Below are 19,693 nucleotides of genomic sequence, written 5' to 3' on the forward strand. Positions count from 1 at the left end.
AGCCTCTTCCCATGAGGGCACTAATACCAGGGTGGGGCCCCGCCCGCATGACCCCATCAAACCCTGACCATCTCCCAAAGCTACCTCCTAGCACCAGCACTCTGGGGGTTAAGGCTTCCACGTATGAATTCTGGGGAGACACAGTTCAGTCCACAGCAAACACCCAAAGCCACCTGGAGGGACTGTGCCCCTCCCTCCCCAGGGGCAAGTCCCACCGTCACAACTCTACCCTGGGGCCTGTGTGTCCCCATCCAGGCACTGAGGGAGCCAGAGGGGGGCTCTCTGGGGCAGCCAGTGGGGGTGCATGTGGCCCCACTGAGCGGCCTTTGGGGTTCTCCTGTTCCCTCCTCGGCCAGCAGGAGGCCAGTCACCTGCTCTGGGTGTGCTGGCCGAACCCCCCGTCCTGCTGTGGGGAGCCCTTTTCCTCAGGTCTCGTCAGACAAGTGGCAGCAGGGTGTCCCTCCCCACGGGGGCAAGACAGGCTGTGCCGCTGACACCGTGAGCCCCACTGGAGGCCAGTCAGAACGGCCGTGTAATACTTCACCCAAACCTGCTCTGGGGTGACATCAAGCCAGCCGTGGCCCCCGGCTTCGCCCAGCATGGAGAGACTGCACCACTTCAATGCACATGTCGATTGTAAAATGCAGCCAGATTCAGAAGCATTAAAACAAGGTGTGTGGGGGATTGTATCTTAGAATCCGAGAAATGGGCAGCATCGCAACCTCTGCTGGTTTTCCAGGCCCTGCTCCAAGTCCCACGACAGCCCCTGGCACCGCCCCCCCCCACCGGTCTGCAAGAGGCATCTGCCCTCCCTCCATGGGCGCGCAGGCCGGGCGACGGTGCTGCTGAGGTGGAAACACGCAGCTGAGGGTGATTGTCAGATCCTCCGACACAAGGATGCTCTCTGATTCCACAGGCTTTCGACAGTGGGGAGGCCTGCATCTCGGAGCTGATACAGTGAGGGATTGGTGTTCCTGTTTTACAGAGGGGGAAACTGAAGCCCGGGGCCAAGTACTGTGGTTAAGGGCACACGGCACAAATTCGACAGTGGGGGTCTCCAACCTGGGGGCCCCTGGGGCTCAGGAGGGGCCGGGCAAAGGCGCAGCTCCTTCCTGCTCCCAGGGCCGCCTGTGCAGCCGCATGGGCATGGGCCCCGGAGGGCAGAGCCGCTGAGCCTTTTCTGCACCCCACCGACAGGGCAGGCTCTGCACGGGGCAGAGAGAGGAACCCAGCTGCAGCCCAGACTCCGGAGCAGGCCCTGCCCTCCAGCTGTCGTTTGGTGTCCAGGCAGTGCTGCTCAGGAACACCACACATTCTCAGGAAAACTTCTAGAAGGAGGATTATTCCAGAGCACTGCCACGCACCAGGGACGGAGCCTGGTGGGGACAATCCTGCGTCCTCACAATAAGGAGAGCGGGGACGGTGGACATGGAGGCAGGGGGATGGGGGTCCCTGCCACGCACCCAGGAAGAGGTGGAGAGCAGGATTTGGGACGGACTCTGAGCATCACAGCGGCCCCGCTGGGCCATGTTACAGCCTGGGCGGACGCAGCTGTTGGACGGAGGGCCACGGGTGCAAGGGTGTGTGTGCACGTGCCCACGATCCTGTCCTTGTGCCCCAAACCTCTCGTCCCATTTGCAAACACCACCGCCTGCTCCCAGCTGTGCTCACGGGGACGTGGGAAGGCCATTGCTGGGGGCAAAGGTACGCTGTTGGGGGACAAATGGAGAGGAACAGCTTGGGGTTTGATGCCTGGCAGAGGGTGGGCCATGTGGGACTTGCAGACCTTCTTCTGGGGCCCAGATGCTGCCTGGGGAGCCGGCACGGACAAGTCTGACCTCCTCAACTGGGTTTGCTTGGGTGCTCATCCAACAGCCAGACAACCTGGCCCCGGTGGACCAGCTGCTCACTCACCTCCCACCCCAGGGGGCCAGGTGCCCCGGGCACAGGACAGCACCACCCTGAGGGCGCCGCAATGTTCTCCCGGAGCGCACGCAGCCATCGCTGCTCCACACCTGCCCTCCTGGCCCTTAGCTGTATTTTATAGGAGCGGCTGTTACGGCCACTCAGGGTAAGGGACGAAAAGGCCTCGTAAGCTGGTCTGGTGGTCTGGGATTTGAAGGACTGAAGGCACATTCGGGGGCATTTTATGCAGGAGGGTACGGTGCAGGGCAGCTGAAAGAGACAGATCACTGGAAAATTAAATGTGGGCTTTAACTGGGAAATAATCACTTCCTGTGAAAGATAATGACTTCTCTGGAGGCTGGTATCAAGATTTATCGGCCCACGAGGTTAGTAGGGACTGGAGCCAAGGCGCGTGAGGCCCTGGCAGCTGCAGTCCCGGTGTGGAATTTCGCCGGCTCAATAGACCCGAATGCTAGAGCCGCGCTCACACTCGTGGGGCCGGCTGAGACTGAGGGCATCGGACACCATCCACGGTGCTGAGCTGAACAATCCAAGTTACTGTAGAGCGCGGCTTCCCGCGGACCCCGCTGTCCTGGGCATGGCGTGTCTCCAGCCGGCACCTGGGGAAGGTCGTTCGGGAGGGTCCAGCTGGGAGCACAGCCACCCCACGGCGACCAGAAAGGGGGCGATCGAGTTTGAGGCAAATCTGCAGGGTTTTGATGCGGGAGATTTATTACCATGCCAAACGCGTGTGTGTAAAACACATAACTCCTCTCACACGGCCTCGTAAATCCAAAAGGGTCAGCAATAAATAGAGAAAAATAAAAAATTACAGACTAATTTGTTCAGAAAACTAGAAGGAAATCAATAAGAGAGCTGTAGCTCAGAAGCTGTTTGGAAACTGTGTCTACAGAGCGGAACACCTCCCCCCACCCCCCATCTAAGCCTCTCCTGGGCGAAGGCAGTGTGAAGTGTCTTAGCCCGTGCCTCCCCGAGCCCTGAGCCAGGATGAGCCAGCGTGTGACAAGGGTGGGTCTGGCCAGCAGCCAGCCTGGACGCGCGGCTGCCCCAGAGCTGGGGCCTGATGGAGGGCTGCCTGGAGGAGGCCCCTCTCCAGAGCTAGAAGGTGGAGGGTGCAGGCCGACCTCGGGGCTCTGCCAGGCCAGCTTTGGAGACATCTCCCACCTAACCTGCAAGTCGCAAAAATCTGGGTCTTCCCAGGGGTCCATAAATGCAGTCAAGCGGCTGAGTTCCTCTCTTAAAGCTGGGGAAGCCTGAGGCCCTGGATGGGAGGAGCCAAGTCCTGACGGATCAGCACCCTGCCAACACCCCTGAAGACCACCTGTGTCCCCGAGGGCTCATCCAACACTGACGGCCACCAGGGAAGGGGCTCTGGTGTCTTCCAGAAGGTGTCCTGAGTGCTCAGGGAGGCCTCGGCCCACCTACAGCCAGAGGACAGGCCGAGGCTTGGCCGGTGAGCTTTGGCCCTTGAGCAGGCCGCTCCTCTAATCTGCACAGGTGGGCTGCCCCACACGCAGGCCTGGGTGTCAGAAACCAGCAGAGCTGGGGGTGTGAGTGCAGATGTGCCCCCCGCCCACCTCCACCCCGGGCTCTCCCACGTCCCCAGAACCGCGCTCTCTCCCCTGGCCTTTCCGGATGGCTCTCCGTCCTGGCAGGTGGTCTCGCAGCCTGGCGCCCGGTTCAGCCTGGGAGCTGCTCCCCTCCCAGCTGCTCCAGACTGTTCTCTCTCAAATCCGTGACTTCCACATCCATCCTGGGCCAGCCGGCCTCCAGACACTTCCCACATAACCCTTCACCTTCCTGCCTCTTGAACTCTGTGGAACAGGGGCCCTTTCAGGTGCCTTCTGGAAGCAGTGGACCCAACATCCAGAAGAATGCAGAGCCCACTGCAGTTGACGTCATGCCAGCGCCTGGTCCTCGGCCTACCGTCGGGTGACCACCCTCACGGCCAGCGGCAGGTGGCTATTCTGAATGGCGGTTCTGCCCTCGGGGGTCCAGGCTTCCGGAGCCTCCCACATGTGCCAGCACATGCAGGCACAATGACACGGCAATGTCACGGGTCTGTGTGTCACCACAGGCCCTGCACTGTCTCCTCAGGAGTCTCATCTGTCTCGGGGACATGCCGGGTCAGCCTCGGGGACACGCCAGGTCTTCCATTAGCGGGCCACCGGCTGGGCCATCTCCGAGAGCACAGCCAGCGAGTCGCACAGGATCCTTCTGGTGAGCTGGCTGGAGACCAAATCCACCACCTCAGCTCTCTCCATGCCGGGTGCGTCCACCCAGCGGCCTGCGCCCAAAGCAGGAGCCGGGTCGCCCTGCCCGGTGCCAGACGGCCCCGTACCTCCAGCCGCCAACAACACTGGCAGACCCTCCCCGGCCTCGGAGGCCACTCTGGATGGGCTTGGGGGCTGCACTGGCAGCCTTGGGAGCCCCGCCACGGCATCACCTGCCCCCCCACACAAGGGGGACCCTAGCCAGCGAGCTGGCTCAGACCACTGGCTGCCCACAGCCTGGGCTCCCCCATCACAACACGATTCACCCAATTTGTCCCTAAGGCTTCCACCCTGTCTGCCCACCTCCAGGCAGAGCCCTGATTCCTGGGGCCCCGGGGACAGCGGCTCAGGCAGGCCCTCCTCAGACAAGGAGGGCAACTCCCCAGTTTTGATGGAGGCGTCCTCCCCGGGGGAGCCCAGCGAGCCCCCAGGAGACAGGGCATCTTCAGGTGGGGGAGGGAAGTCTTCTGAGTGGAGGCTGGTGGCGTTGGCCTCCCTCTCTGCTGGGAGGGTAGGAGGCAGAGGAGGGAGGCTGGCGTCCCTGTGGGTGGAGGATGGAAGGTCGGCACTGCCGTAGGACAGCACGTCGTCCACGGGGGACAGGATCTCAGGCAAGACCCCATTGGCCAGGGTGGAGCAGGCTTCCAGGGAGTCTCCCCTCCCCCTACACCCAGGCGCCCAGCCCTCGGGCGTCCGGGCTACCAGATCGCCAGCGTCCCTAGGAGGAGCCCGCAGGTTCACGGGGACTTCAGGCTCAGACCAGGCCTGTTGGGGTTTCCCGTCATTGGATAGTCTCAGGTCAGCGTCCCCGGGCCCCTGTGGGCAGCCATCTGAGGCCTGCAGAGGCCCAGTGTCTCCTCCTCCACCAAAATCCACCGCTTCGGATGCCAAGGACCCCGAGGGAGAGGAAAGGGGCAGGTCTAAGTCACTGGAGGAAGATTTGGATGGGAGTGCCATGCAGGCAGCCTCCCGTGACACCTGTTTGGCTCTTCCTGTATTTAATCCACTGATCAGGCTCCCACTGGTTCCAGAAGCTTCCTGCCCCTCCCCAAGGCCCAAGGAAGGAGGTGCAGAGCAGGGCGCCCCGCCACTTTCCAGGTGGGATGAGCCTCCCGCAGGGGAGGAGCGCCCCGAGGCTGGCTCAGCACCAGTGCCTGGCTCCAGCAGGTTCTCCTCGTCCCAGAGCTCGCTGGACGCCTCTGACAGCTCTGACCCTGACCTCGAAGAGGGGGCATCCGGGAGAGGCAGCAGCCAGCCTGCCTGCTGGGGGCCTCCGCCTGGCTCTGGGCCTCCTGCGTCCACGGGGGAGCCGCGCCGGGGACCGGCCCCGCTGCCCTCCACCCTCTCCCGGGCCACCTGCCCCCCGCCGTGGTGGAGCCCCCAGGAGTCCTGAGGAGAGAACTCCCCAGACCAGCCAGGGTCTGCGTCGGGGGAGTCGGGAGGGTCCCCAGCTTCCCAGTCTGACAGGGAAAGCTGTACCAGAGTGGCAGACACCTTCTGAAACCCCTGAAGAGAGCGGCAGGATGGCCCGCTCACAGAGGAGGAGGCACGGGACCCCAAGCAGCTCCGGGGAGCGGACTCAGACTCAGACTCGGGGCCCAGCTCCAGGGGGCTGCCCGCACGTGGGCTGGGTGGCGCGGGAGCTGCAGAGAGAGGGGGTTTGGGGGTGAGGCCCACAGTCCTCACACTCTGTCACCCCTGCGGCGAGGGCCAAGCGGCAGCCCGCACCCCACGGCCCCTAAGCCAGGGGCCCCAAACCAGAAAAGCCCAGACAGGCGGAAGAAATGCCCACAGCGTCAGCGCGGCTGAGCCCCCGACCACACCCAGCACCACACGGAAGGGAATCACGTCTGGACATGTCCAGCCTCAGAGCTGCCGCTGCCTGCAGAGACTGAGAGGCTGGCCCTGACTGAGGAGCCAGTCTTGGATGACCCTTAAGTGAGGATTTGCTGTTCCTTGTGCAAGGCGGGGCCTTTGCGGGGGGTGGGGGGGATCACCTGGAGCAGCGGTCGGCGGGGCGGCTTCCGGCCGAGAGAAGGGGTCGCAGGGGTCCTCCTGCCAACAGCTCTCTATCCTGCAGGCATATTTGTGGGCATGTCCTGGGGGCTCCCTGGAGAGGGCCCCATCCCCCCAGCCTCCTTCTCACAGCTCAGGGCCTCTGCAGGGCCTTCAACTACCTCATAAGCTTGACAACCGGCCTGCCAGGCATCTGCCCCACTAGGGAGGGACCGCCAGAGCACAGGACTCCCCGGGTGGGGGCAAGGGGCCCTGTGTTTAGGGGTTCTGGCCTCAGTCCCTGCTGGATCAGGTCTCTGGGGGTGTTGCCATCTGAGAGGCTTGGAGGCTCAGAGGCCCTGGAAGGGCCCCTCCTGCTGCCCCCACCCCTGGGTCTTGGGCCGATTCACCAGGTGACATCTTTGTTTCCACAGAGGGAGTCAGACTCAGGAGGGCATGGGGAGGGCTAGGGGTGCACAGGGGGCCCAGGCCAGGACAAGGGGCGCCAGGAGGGAGTGAGGATCTCTCCGGGAGAGGACAGGCATCTCCATGTCCCAGAGCCCTGACTCCTGCCCAAGGGTCCCGCCGGCCCAGGCAGCTCTCCAAACCTCACACCTCTGTTCCCCTGACGGCCAGCTTTCCATCTGCTGGACCTCTTCCCTGGGGCTGTTGGCAAAATCCAGCCCCAATTCCGACCCTGCTGGGCTCATGCTGCCTTCAGCCACCTGCTGGAAATGTGTTGGAAGACCACAGCCGGGTTGTGGCGTTGGTCCGTGGATAAAGCTGCTGTGCTCCTGTGACTCCAGTAAGGAACAAAGACCATCCCCTTAAAGATGGCCCTGGAGACCCCCTTTTACCAGATTACCCGCCCCCTGTGGACTCCAAAGACCCTTCAATGGACGAATCCACCTGGGAAGGGCCAAACAGGCCCCATCCCAACCAAACCCTCATCTGGTGGAAAGGGTGACACCCCCATCCAAAGCCACATGGTAGAACCCAACAAAGCAAGGCCAGGCCTCCACTCTGCCTGCAGAGGGTGCAGGGCCAAGCCTCGACTCACGCTGGCTTCCGGGGGGCTGCAGGGACCCCCTCTGCCCAGGGAGTGCCGGTCCTGGAGTTTCTGTGCACGGCTTTCCATCAGAGGCCGGGTCTTCTCCTCCGAGGACAAGGGCTGGGGGTTGGGCTGGGGGTCTCCTGTGAGGCAAAGGGACCGTGAGCATTGACGGGCACGGGCCGCAGGACGTGGACGGCACAGTGTCCAGGAATTCTGAAGCCACGTGAAACACTCAGCCTCGGGAAACGGGCCCACCACCTGAACTGGCCCCCGTAGAGAGAGGGGGAGACTGAGGACAGGGAGGAGCACCCCTCGCCGGACCACCCACACTGCCCAGACAGGCCCACTGAACCCAGACATGGAGGGAGAGGTGGGGGATGGCCCGGTCGCACTGCTCGGGCGAGGCTCGCCAGGATGCAGGCCTTTCTGACCTCAACCCGGTGCTGCCCCAAGTGGCTGGGCCCACTGACAGGATGACCGTTGGTCCTCGGCTGCCTTGCCTGGTTACCTTGGCTCACGGGGCTCTGGCTCTCCGCCAGCCGGCCCCCAGCGTCAGGCCAGCTGCGGGCCACAGGCGTGTCCTCTCCACACACCCGCCTTGGAAGCAGCTGGGGACTATCTGTGGCTGAAGTGGCCTGGGGCGGGGTCCCGTCCTCCTGCCTGGTGGGAAGGCTGCAAGGCAGTGAGTGCAGAGGGCCTGTGACCGTCTGTCCGGGCTGTGCCCTCCCCGGGTGATGAGCCCTGACCGGACACTCCCCGAGGGGGACAGCATGCGTCCAGGGCACAGCTGTGGACGGTGGCCGAGGGGGCAGTGCGCGGGGGAGGGAAAACAGGGCCCGGGCCCTGCCCACCAGGCATCTTCCCAAGTGGGGGCCATTGCCCCCAGATGGGGCCATTGCTGGGGGCTGACAGGGCACAGGGCTGGGGCGGGAGGGAGGTGTCTGTCCTCCAGCACAGGGTGTTCTGTCAAGATTTCTGCATGGAGACCGGCCACTGGACAGACCTGAGCTCTGGGATGCCCAGCAGGTCGGAGGCCTGGATGCCACACGCCCAGACCCACTGCCATGCTCTGGGCACACAGACCGGCATCAAGAACCCCCCTCCCCCATCATCACAGCCTCAAGGAGGCAGCTGGGGGGCAAGGCAGACCCCTGGACTGAAGGTCAGTGTGGTGCGGAGGCCTGCTGGGACACGGCCACCACTCTCTGGCTTGCTTTGCTTCTGTTCACTACAACTGGGCACAGCAGGCTGCCCCGCCAGGGTGGCCCCGAGCGTCTCCCCCGAGGCGGTCACACCCACATCGGGAGTGTGAACAGGGAGTGGGGTCATAGGGCCATCCCTAGTGCCTGTAATCTTGAGCCTTTTTGAAGGAGGAGACAACTCAGGGGCTGGAGCTCTGACTCTGGGGCAAGGCCTGGGAGGCAGCTGTCCACACCGGGGTGTCCCAGACACAGGCCCCTGCCTGGCCCCAGGAGCAAGGACGCAGAGGACAGAGCAAGGGGGCTGCTGCACCTAAGCCCATCACCCACCCCTCAGTGCCGCCTCGGGAGTAGGACAGGCTAAATAACCCGGAACGGGAGCCCCCTTGCCCGTTAAAAGGCTCATCGTCCCTCCCACCCCCTCCCCACACCCAGGGTCTCAGGCCAGGAGCCCTGGGGGGCGCTGAGTGAGGGGAGTGGCCCACGGGCACTAGCTCAAGGATGCACCTGGGCCCTGACCCACTCCGAGCTCTGCTGAGCTCCCCTTGTCGGAGCAAAAGAATGAAGTACCTCTGTTCTCTGCGTGGCGTGACCTCCAGCAAAAAGTCAAACATCTCTCTCAGTGAGGGAGAGAGTGGTTATAAAATCCGAAATTTTTCCTTCTTTGTACCCAGCTTCTCTGTTCCCTGACCCTCCAACAGTGACTATTGCCTCACTGGTGTGATGAGAAAAGCAAAGGAGGCCTCGCCCCCTAGGAGGACGGCTGGCTCCCACGGGGGCCCAGGCCTGCCCCCCGCCTGCGCTCACGGCCCCGCCCACACAGCCTTCCCAACGATCCCGGCTACAGGGAGGGTGCAGTCAGCCTGGAAGCCTCTTCAGAGATCCCCGGGCCTGGCAATCCATAGCAACGTGAAGGGTAGATCAGTCCATGCTGAGACTGATTTGAGATGGGCTCTCACAGGGAAGCCAAGTGGGGCTCATGGCTGGGCAGCTGAGTGGGCCATGACCCCCTTGTGCAGTGGAGGCCTACAAAAGGTCCCGCCACGTGGGAAGAGGGCTGCCGGAGGCGCCGGGGCTCCCACAGGCAGGCCGGGGTCCCTGTGAAGGCCGCTCCTGGCGGGGGACGATGAGCCCCTCCCGGCGTGGGGGCTGCCTCCTGCGTCCTCACCCCCAGACTGCTGTGATTAGTCTGCCTGGTGGGCCCACAGCCCTGGGGCCATTTTATTTAAGACAGAAGGGAAGGAGGCATTCCCAGTGTAGGGATGGACAACACTCCTGATGGGAAAAGTAGCTCCCTCTCCCGCACAGCAGGGCTCCGTGTCAGGTGGCACTGGGCATCGGTCGCCCCCGCCGCCCCCTCGGTGACTCAGCCTGGGCAGGGCCCCTCTCGTCGGCCAGGAGAGGCCCTTTTGCTGCAGAACGAAGCCAGCGGCCACGTGGCCAGCCTGTGAGAGAAGGCTCAGCCGCCTCAGCGGGCAGGACAGCCCCACGCCGGCCTTGGAGGGGCTCCTGGCAGCTGGGGGGGCCACACTGCCCCCGAGCAAGGCCCGTCTACTTGCTTTGTCTCACTGCTCCCTGCATAGCCCGGGGATGGTGGCAGCCCTGTCTCCGTTTCACAGATGAGGAAGCGGGCTCAGGAAGGGAGGGCACCCCAGGGCCACACCATAGCCAGCAGCCCCGCTAGGAACGAACCAGCGCTGTGCTCCTCCCGCTGGGCCAGGGCCGCTCTGGCCTCTGCCCACATCCCCATGGGCCAGCCAGCGGGAGCAGGGCCCCCTCGGGGTCCCCAGGGCCGCCCTCCCCTCAGCAGGGCTGAGAGGTGCAGGGCCCGGCAGCCATGAGCACAGGGGCCACTCAGCACGGGAAAGGCTTTTAATGGTGAGCATGGGGCCAGGACTGCCGGTGACAACTCACTGTTGGGCGCCTGGGCTCTCAGGGCTTCTCCAGAGGTTGGGGCTGGTGGGGCTGCCAGGCCCAGGTGGTGTCGAGGGGCACGAGGAGCCCTGTGCCGGCCCCTCCGTCTGAGCAGGCTTGACTTCGGGGCCAGACCTCTGAGAAATAGCACAAGGGAGCCGTGTGACACACACCTGTCTCACCTGCTCTCAGGCAAAGCAGGGGGCAGGCTTCACGTGGCGAGGCCGCTGGTCGCCCAGTGTGTGGTACTGAAGCAGGTGTTCTCAGCAGCTCAAACAGGTGGTTCTACCCTCCCAGCAGCCCTGCATCCTGTGCTAATCACCCCCAGACAGGTGCAGACATAAGGCCCAGGGCTGGGGATTCCTTGCCCGAGGCTGTCACCTGTCCTGCAGGTCGGCCTGGGGCAGGGCGCACACCACCCGGCTGCTCATCCCGCAGTGTGACTGCTAACCCATAGAACCCAGTTCATTCCATCCTCACCCCACCAGGTGAGGCCATCAACATCCCCATCTCGACAGAAGAGACGTGCAGGCTGGGGACGGCTGCCCCGCTCCGTGTCCACACAGCCTCGTCCATGGGACAGCTGGTGGGGATGGGGATTTGGAGCAAGGACACCCCTGCTGCTTGGGGTTCCCCAAGGGGCTGCCCCCCTAGGAGCCCAGGCCACCCTTCCTTCTTGCCTCAGCCGCCACCAGCCCTGGCCCCATCCCCAGCTCTAGTCTAACCCCCCCCCTCCACTGGGCTTCTCACCTCCACCCCCGGGCCTGGAAGGGTGGCTTCCCCTACCATGGGGGGTCTGGCTCCCCTTCCAGAGCCTGACGAGGGCTGCGGTATCCAGGAAACCTCCTTGGCCCCCGCAGGAGGTGGCCGCCCCTCCTGTCCTCCCGCTGCATCTCTCCCCAGGCCTTCCCCGCTGTGGGTCGCAGGCATATTGACGGGGGTCCTGCACTGTCCCACGGAGCAGCCAGGGGACAGGTGACAAGCCTCCAGCCTGGGGAGCGCGCCCACCTGAGGCGGCCTGGTTCGGGCCTCGAGCTCCTGCTGCAGGTGCGCCAGGGCCGTCTGCAGGCAGAGGATGTCCCTCTGATGCTGTAGGAGCAGCTTCCTCTCCTTGTGGGAGAACAGGTGAGTGTTCCGCAGGCATCGGATTTCTCTCTGAACCAGACAGAGGAGGCGTCAGCCAAACCCCCAACCCCACACAAAGAGACACCCACGTGATGAGCGGGAAAAAGGGGTGTCTGAGGGGGCAGCCCAGCTCCTGCGGGGCCTTCCCTGAGCCCCTCCAGGTGCCCTTCTCATCCTGCTCCAGCAAGTTCGCCCCCCATGGGTTTGGCCAACAGGAGGCTTAGCAGGAGGCGGGAGGGAAGGTAGGGTGTTGTTCCCTGGGCCCCCAGGGCTGGATTGGGGCAGGCTGGCTGCACCTCTGCCCTCCCCCACTCAGCCCTCCTTCTCTCCAGGCTCTGGGCACTGCCCCCACCCCCTGGACTCGTCCCTTCATTAAACTGTCCACAGGTGTCCTCTGGTCCCTGCTTTGTCTCTGAAGGCACACCCCTTGGCAGAGCCACCTGGTCCGGAGCACATGCTCGGGTCTTTGCACACCCACCCCGGGAGGGGGCAGCCTTTATAGGTCAGAAGAGGAAACTAAGGCTGGGCAGAGCTGGGCCCCCTGCTCAAGCCCCAGGGGTCAGGGGCTCAGACCACCTGGTTCACCACTTCATTGCCATGTGATAACTGGAGCCCCTTCTCAGCCCCCTTCACAGCTCACGGCCATGCTGTCACCCCATTTTTCTGTCTGGGTCTGCTCCCGTTGGCCCCTCTGCCTGGAATCCCCAAATCCCCCACCCCACCTCCTTGGCCCATACAGGCCGTCTGGAGGGAGGGTTTCTGTCAACCCAGCCCCACCCCTCACTGCCCCTCTGCGGGTCCCTGAACAAGGCAAGCCCCCTACACTGAGCCTCAGTTTCTTCATCTGCATAAAGGGGGCTAACATGGGTCCCACCACACAGCGGCCCCTGGACACTGGGCTCGGAGCACCTAGTGAGCCCCTCTGTGGTCGTGCACACCCCCCCTGGCCAGTGCCGGCCGCGCTGACGCTCCTGCAGCCCCTGCAGCAGACAATGCTGTCATTCTCCCGTTGGCGAGGCTCCAGGAGGCCACGGGGGCAGGACGGCAGGGCCACACGGCATCCAGGCCACGCTGCCCCCTCTGGCCACCGGATGCTCCCCTTGCACCACGGGGTCCTGAGCCCCCTGGGAGGGTGGTGACGGCTGGGGAATTATCATGGTGTGGTGCAGAATGCTCACACACCAGTCAGGAGCGCGGCAGGACCAACTCGGTGCTGGTCACCTGCCCACCCCTCGGGGCTGTGCTGGCCCTTACCTGCTCCTGCTCAAGGCTGCTGAGGGCCTGCAGCTGCCTCTCCACCAAGGCTGCCGGCACCGTGGGGCTCCCCTTGCTGCCCAGACACCTGAGGGAGGAGGCAGGACCCACTGCTCACCTGGCATCCACAGGTGGGTGTGGAAAACCGCAGACACGGCCAGCCCCGGCCAGTCATGTGGACCTGGGACAGCCCCCGCTCACAGCCGGGACAGGCTGGGGGAACCCGGGGGGCCTGGAGGCCCGGCCCGGGCTGTCACTCTTCCCACCTACTCTTCATGACCACTTTCGGGCCTGACAGACCGAGGGAGGGCAGCGCCTTGCACTCTGGAGCCCCAGCCCACCCAGAGGGTCCTTGGGGGGGGGGCACCATGGAACCGCACACGCACAGCCTGGCATGCTCTCCAACTGTCGGGAGGACCTTCGCTGGGGTATACTTTTTGGAAGCCAGTGAGGGACCATCAGGAAGCTCTCCATGCATCAAAATCAGTGCATCAAAATGCATGTCACGGACACAGCCCGCCCGCTCGCAGGCATTTACTTTAAGGGGAGTCTCTCCGCCTGTTCAGTGTAAGGACGCAGAGCGGGAGGCGGCTGGGGGGCCCAGCCCGGGCCGGCTACAGGAGCTGGGCGGCCAGCCCGAGCGGGACACCCTGCGAGTTGTGGCGGGCAGGGGCGCGCGGGAAGCTTTTCCTGACCCAGGGTGAAACTCAGGCTAGAGAACAGCACTTGGGTGAACTCCCAATGCGGGTCAGCAGCCATAAGCGTGTCTCCCTCAACAAGGCTGCTAAACAGGCGGGCTTCCCCGGGAGAGGCGGCACTGCGGGTGGTTTCAGTAAGTACGTATTTGTTCTTGGGGCTTCACTGCCTTAGCTAACTTCCCGCAAATACCCATCACTACCGGGATCGGTACAGTCCGTTCCCCGCAACGCGGTCCGGCCCGGGGCTCGGGGGCGGGGCCCGAACAGGGGGCGGGGCCGGGAGGCGGGAGGCGGGGCCCGAGCGGGGGCGGAACCGCGCGTGCGCTCACGCTCGCTGCTGCTCCAACCAGGCCAGCTCGGCGCACATCTTCTCCTCCAGCGCTTTCTCGCGCAGGCGCAGCAGCGCAGTCTGGTGCTGCGCGCGCAGCTCCTCCTCCCGCAGGCTCAGCTCCAGCATCTGGAGCGTGAAGTGGCCCGGGGCTCCGGCGGCGTCGGCGCTCCAGGGCCCCGCCAGGCTCCGCTGGGGCGGGGCACATCGAGCAGGCCACTCCTGGACCAGCTCGCTGGGTGGGAGCGGTGCCCAGCCCAGGGGTGGCCGCCGCCTCCAAGAAGCCCTCCTGGACTGCCCCGCCTCACTCATTCCCCCCCACCCCGTAGTGTCTCCTTTCTTGAGGCGGAGTACCCCCCTCCCAACTGTGAGCTCCCAAGGGCAGGGCGGGGTCCTGCTTGTCTTGGTCTCATGCCCAGCCCTGATCCAGGCTGAGCACTTGTTTGTGCCCAAGAGGGTTGGGGAAAGATGGCTGCCTGCCCTGAAATGTGCAGCCTGAAAGGTGGGGGCCAGCCTGCCTGAAGAACTTTGTTGAAATGCCTGCTCTCACCTACCGCCCCAGGCATGAGGAAGGGGCTTGGGCAGATGTCAGTGGGAAGGGTGGGTGATGCCTGTGGCAGGGAGTGCCTCCCGCAGCCCAGAATCTGCAGCAGAGACGCCCTGGGTGCAGGCTCTAGGAGACGTGGGCCTCAGCACTCAGCCCCTGATGGCCCAGGCAGGCAGCTGGAGGATTTGGGTCTGAAACATGCTGCCAGTGCCTCCCCTGGACCCCCCTCCCCAGGGCACCTCTCCCTGTACCTGGCGGGTGGGGTGGACCCGAGGGTAGAGCCTGGCCAGGGGCAGCTGGGAGGGAGCTTGGTCTGGTCCCACTTCCTGCGGGGGCTCTGAGGACAGAAAGCAGTTGGTGGTTGGGTCATGTGGGGGTTCCAGGGGCCTTTTCTCCAGGAGGGCCTCTCAAGGTAGGATGTCTGGGGTATTTAATACCCCCCACATACACAGCTTCACACCAGATCTTCACAAAGCCACACCAGGGGAATTTCACCATCTCCTTTGTCCCGATGCAAGGTTGTGTATGAACCCCCTGATCATATACAGGACAAGACCCAGGGTACAGGGGCCTCGGGGATGACTTAGTTCTGCTGCTTCACTTCCACAGAAGGAGAGACTGAGGCCCAGAGACAGAGAGTGACCCATCTGAGGTCTAGCACCAAGCAGGTGGGGTGACAGCAGAGCCCAAATTCCGGGCATGAGCAGCTCTCTTGCCACTGAGCACTGCTAGCTGTCCTTCAGTGCTGGGTGGGATGGAAAAAGGACTCTATAGTTTTAAAAAGTTCATTTGAGGACTTGTGCTTCCCACCAAGAGAGTAAAAGGGATTGGATTGTGGATTTATTGTCCCACTAAAAATAACTTTAAAATGCAACAAAACAAAAAAATGACACGTATATGGGTGCCTGGGTGGCTCAGTTGGTTAAGCGACTGCCTTCGGCTCAGGTCATGATCCTGGAGTCTCAGGATCGAGTCCCGCATCGGGCTTCCTGCTCAGCAGGGAGTCTGCTTCTCCTTCTGACCCTCCCCCCTCTCATGTGCTCTCTCTTCTCATTCTCTCTCTCAAATAAATAAATAAAATCTTTTAAAAAAATGACACATATACACATGTATACATATATAAATGTTCACACACACATACGAAGGAACAATTTTCCAGACACTGGACATCAGGCAATATAGCACAGTGATCCCTGAGAGACAGAAAACAGGTGAGACCCCTGATTGTCACAGCTTACTGCCTTGAGAATGTTTCCTAGGCTGCGGTGCAGGGAGGGGAAACTGAGGCAGAGCCTTGCAGACCCCTCGAAGAGAGGAGATGGAGCTGGGAGTCTAGAGAGACCCAGGCAGCTAAAACTCATGGAAGAAGGACCAGAAAGGAGAGAGCCACACAGGGAGAACCTGGAGATTTGGAGTGTCCCCCACAAGCCTTCTGTGGGAACCATGTGAGGAAGCTACCCGTGCTGGGGAGAGAAGCATCAGGAAGGAGCAGAAGGCCCAGAGTTGCACCTGTCTCCACTAGCCAGGCTGGAAAACCTCATGATCCATGGGTCTTAGGGCAGAGTCCACAGAAGCTCCTGCCTTGGTCCCAGACTGAGCCCTGCTTCATAGCCACCTGGCAATTATCAAAGCAACACCTGGAAGGATCCAGCTGCATCCAAGTAACTGTGTTCCAGAACAAAGCTCACAACTGTTTGTGGGAGCACATAAATATAGCACCCAACAAGGTAAAGTTCAAAGCGTCCAGCAGGCATGTGAAGAAGCAAGAAAGCATGACCTATAACGAGAGTAATCAATCAGTGAAACCGACCCAGATAGTAGAATGAGCCAGAGAAGGACTTTAAAAGCTTTTATAACTATATTCCCTATGTTTACTAAGTTAAGTAGAATCAGGGATGATATAAAAAAGTGTCCAAATGGAACTTTTAGAGATGAAAACCCAAATGCTTGAGAAGAAAAAGATGCTGAGTGGGATTAGTGACAAATCGGACACCGCAGAGGAGAGGAGTAATGAACTTGAAGGCACGGCAGTAGGAATTCTCCAAAAGGAAACACGGAAGAAAAAAAGAAACACACAGAAAGAACTGAAGGTGGACAAACGTCCAGGCGAGTGGAGGCAAGGTGAGGACACAGAAGACATGGTGGCCGGACATTCCCCAACACGACGAATACGATGCACCCGCAGGTACAAGGTTCACAACACACCCCGAGCACAAGAGACAGAAAGAGAAGCTACACCAAAACCCGTCATATCCAATAGCTCCAAAGCAGTAATGAAGAGAAAGCGGGAAAAGCGGCCAGAGATAAAAAGCGCCTCCTGCGTGGGAGAAGAGTGACCCCAGGTTTCTCGTCGCAAACAGGGCAAGCCAGAAGGCCAGGCAGCGTGTCAACTGGAAGGAAAAACATCCACCTGGAGTTCTACGTTCAGCAAAGGATATTTCAAAAACAAAGATGAAATGAGTTTGTCCTTAGGCTTTACAAAAGCTCAGAGAATGTGTGACCGGCACCACCAGAAATGCTAACGGAGATCCTTCAGGCAGAAGGACAGTGAAGCCAGAGACAGAATCGGGTTTACACCAACGAGATCGAGCATGGGAAATGGAGCTGTGCAGACACCTTCAGAGGGGACAGAGTGTTTCCAACAGTAAAGGAGACTCGTGGAGTTCCTGAACCGTGTAAGGTAGATGCCGACGGCAAGAACACAAAGCCCGGGAAAGGGAAGGAGAAGCACCGGGAGAGCCTGTCCGCAGGAGGAGGGGAGGCATGTGGCTGAAAGCCGGGCCCCTCTGCCTGCCCCAGGCGCGGGGTCGGACGCCTGCCGTGTGCGTGGTTTTGAGGACTCTCACCTGCAGAAGCTGACTTGTCCTCCTGACTCTGCTGTCCTTCCTGGGCACCCTGGGAGGGTGTGGCAGCGTCTCTGCCCAGGGCTGGCTGTGATCTGTGGGGGGAGAGTGCTGGAGACACAGCCCCAGCAGCCCCAGCCGCCCGCGCCTGTCCAAGGCGGCCGGCCCGCCCGCGGCTATGTTGGGAGGCTGTGGCCAGCCCCACCTGCGGCCCCACCTGGGTCTGGCGGTCGCGGTGTCCAGAGAGGTTGTCGGCTCCAGGACTCCACACACCCGTGGCCGCTCCGAAGCTGAAGCCGAAGCCGAAGCCGGTTCTGGCCCGGCCTGGGTGGAGGGTTTCTCCATAAGATGCTGCAAGAATAGGAAGGTGGGGTGTGTCGTGGAGGCCCCAACCTCAGAGGCCTCCTTTGTCCATCCTCCACATGGGGCTCACGGACCCCCTGCCCCCCAGACCGGGTTGGATGTGGCAGCGTGGGGGAGGGCGGCAGGTGCCGAGCAGACGCAGAGCAAGGCCGGGGCTGGAGCACCCCAGACTTGGGGGATCAGACGGCGGGAGCCACAGCCCTGCACCCCAGCTGCGGCAGCTACAAGCACTCAGCGGGTGTGACGCTGGGAACGAGGAGGGGCAGGGGAGAGCTGGAACCTGGGCGGGTGTGCGTGCTGCCCGCACACACAGGCGCATGTGTGTACCTGTATGTGCACATGCTCCCCGGGCTGGGGCACCCTCCTGGCAATGCCTCCCCAATGTACTGTGAGTACCTCCCAAAGTCCCCCAACCGAAGACACAGAGAAGGTTGACCACATCCAACCAGATCCCAGATGCCGGCCGCAGGGCCAGGTGCCATCTGTATTCCCCAGAACAGCGAGCGCAGGGGGCTGGGCAGAGGTGGTTCGGAGATGTGGGGCCCCTGCCCCTCCTGGCAGACCTGCCAGGGCTGTTGAGCGCCCTGCACACATCAGCTCGTGAGCTCCAACAGAGGGCCCAAGACTCAGGTGCCGACGCACCGGGACACAGGCTCAGGCGGTCATCTGTCCCCTCAGCCAGGTGCCCCCAGGTTAGTAGTGGGCCAAAACGTCCTGCTTCTGCTTTAAACTGAGCGTCTGTGTGTGGCCCGCTGAGCTGGCCTCTGGCAGGCAGCCATGCTGTCCTCTTCCAGGCTCCGGCAGGGCCCACGGTTCAGGTGGCACTGTGTCCTCTGCAACCTCCCCAACTTGACCTTCCACAAAGGCACGTGGCCCCCACGCAGCCAGAGAGCCAAATCCACCCAGGAGGGCCCCGGGCTCGGGTGGGCAGACGGGGTGGCACCGCCCCTTGGCCGGGAGTGGGGCATGCCTGGGAAGAGCCCTCGGGCCCTCAGGATGGGCCGGCTGACCTCCAGTTGGTGTTTGAAGAGCAGCTGGTCCAGGGCCTTCTGCGTCTCCCAGACCTCCAGCTCTGCCTGCTGCCGCAGAAGGGTCAGCACCCGTTCCTGTTTCTCCTGGTTCAGCTGCAGGGACGGCCCAAGCCTCAGGATTCCTGAGGGGGCCCACACGGCTGCCCCATGGCTCCCAAAAGCCCTGAGCCCCAGAGGGCAGGTGGTGCCCCACTTCTCGGAGGGATGCCCCCAAAGCCCCCCACTCAGGCCTCTCTGCTCAGCCTCTGGGGGGCGAGGGCTGCTCCCCGCTCACCCCAGCCAGGCAGGCCTACCGGGGACACAGCTGTCATCAGCCCGATAGGATGGGGGCAGGACACACCTGCAGGGACTTGAGAAAGCTTGGGGACTTCCAGGGGACGTTGGCAAGGTGCCTGGAGCGCTGACCTGCAGGAGCCACAGAGAAGGGGCAGCTGAGCGGCCTCAGCCCTCGGCCTGCAGGAGGGCAGGCGCCCGACTCCCAGCACGGCATCCAGGGAGGGCGGACGGGTGCAGCCTACGGCAGGGGGAGGCAGCTGGCTGCTGGGACTGCTCCACCTCAGCTCGGGGTTCGTGCTGCCTGACCCTCGGCCACACTCCCCCGGGAGCGATGCCCGAGTCTGCAGAGACATCGGGAGCCAAGCAGACAGACCTCCCCGGGTGACCTGGAACAAATCACTAGCCCTTCAGAGCCTCAGTGGGAAAACGAGGTGCCCCCCCCGCCCCCACTGGCGGTGAGAAGCCCGAGCACATGCGGGATGGACGGACGGCAGCTGCTGCCATGGAGTCACGGTCACAGCTGGGCAGGCCCCCAGGCGTCCCTGGGATTTCTGGGGCCGCTCCAGAGAATGAGCACGGAAAACTCAGCCTCCCCGCCAGGGTCAGGGAGTCCCCCAGGGCAGTGGAGGGGTCAGCTCGGGCTCTGCACACCATTGGTGCTCTGGGCCCCTCTGCGGCTGCCTCCATGGTTGGAGGGGTGGCTGGCTGCACCCTCCTTGGCCCGCCTCCCATCTTCTGGGCCTGGGCCTGGTAGGGGTGGGCAGAGGAGGGCGTGTGGGCTCCCTCCTGGGGCTGGTGCCCTCCTGGTGGCTCTTGTATGACCGTCGTGACTGGCCAGTGTGCAGGGAGAATGCCGTCCCCTGGATG

General features: G+C 62.9%; 1 protein-coding gene across 1 annotated transcript in view; it reads right to left on the bottom strand.

Annotated features, from left to right (window-relative positions):
• Positions 1-4,082: 4,082 nt before the first annotated feature.
• CCDC187 (coiled-coil domain containing 187) overlaps positions 4,083-19,693 on the bottom strand; it is a 40,652-nt gene continuing 25,041 nt past the window's right edge. The window contains exons 12-24 of the mRNA XM_045881905.2: positions 18,891-18,955; positions 18,490-18,643; positions 17,366-17,507; positions 17,160-17,251; positions 14,565-14,650; positions 13,768-13,895; positions 12,741-12,828; positions 11,370-11,516; positions 10,362-10,498; positions 7,757-7,908; positions 7,255-7,388; positions 6,808-6,919; positions 4,083-5,842 (exon numbers count right to left, since the gene is read on the bottom strand). Coding sequence (XP_045737861.1) covers positions 4,083-5,842; positions 6,808-6,919; positions 7,255-7,388; positions 7,757-7,908; positions 10,362-10,498; positions 11,370-11,516; positions 12,741-12,828; positions 13,768-13,895; positions 14,565-14,650; positions 17,160-17,251; positions 17,366-17,507; positions 18,490-18,643; positions 18,891-18,955 — 3,197 coding nt within the window. The remainder of the gene's footprint in view (positions 5,843-6,807; positions 6,920-7,254; positions 7,389-7,756; positions 7,909-10,361; positions 10,499-11,369; positions 11,517-12,740; positions 12,829-13,767; positions 13,896-14,564; positions 14,651-17,159; positions 17,252-17,365; positions 17,508-18,489; positions 18,644-18,890; positions 18,956-19,693) is intronic.

This window comes from Mirounga angustirostris, unplaced genomic scaffold (genome assembly GCF_029215605.1).
Source record: "Mirounga angustirostris isolate CCGP_5_RB_7025 unplaced genomic scaffold, mMirAng1.0.hap1 SCAF_15, whole genome shotgun sequence".
NCBI classification, from domain to species: domain Eukaryota; kingdom Metazoa; phylum Chordata; class Mammalia; order Carnivora; family Phocidae; genus Mirounga; species Mirounga angustirostris.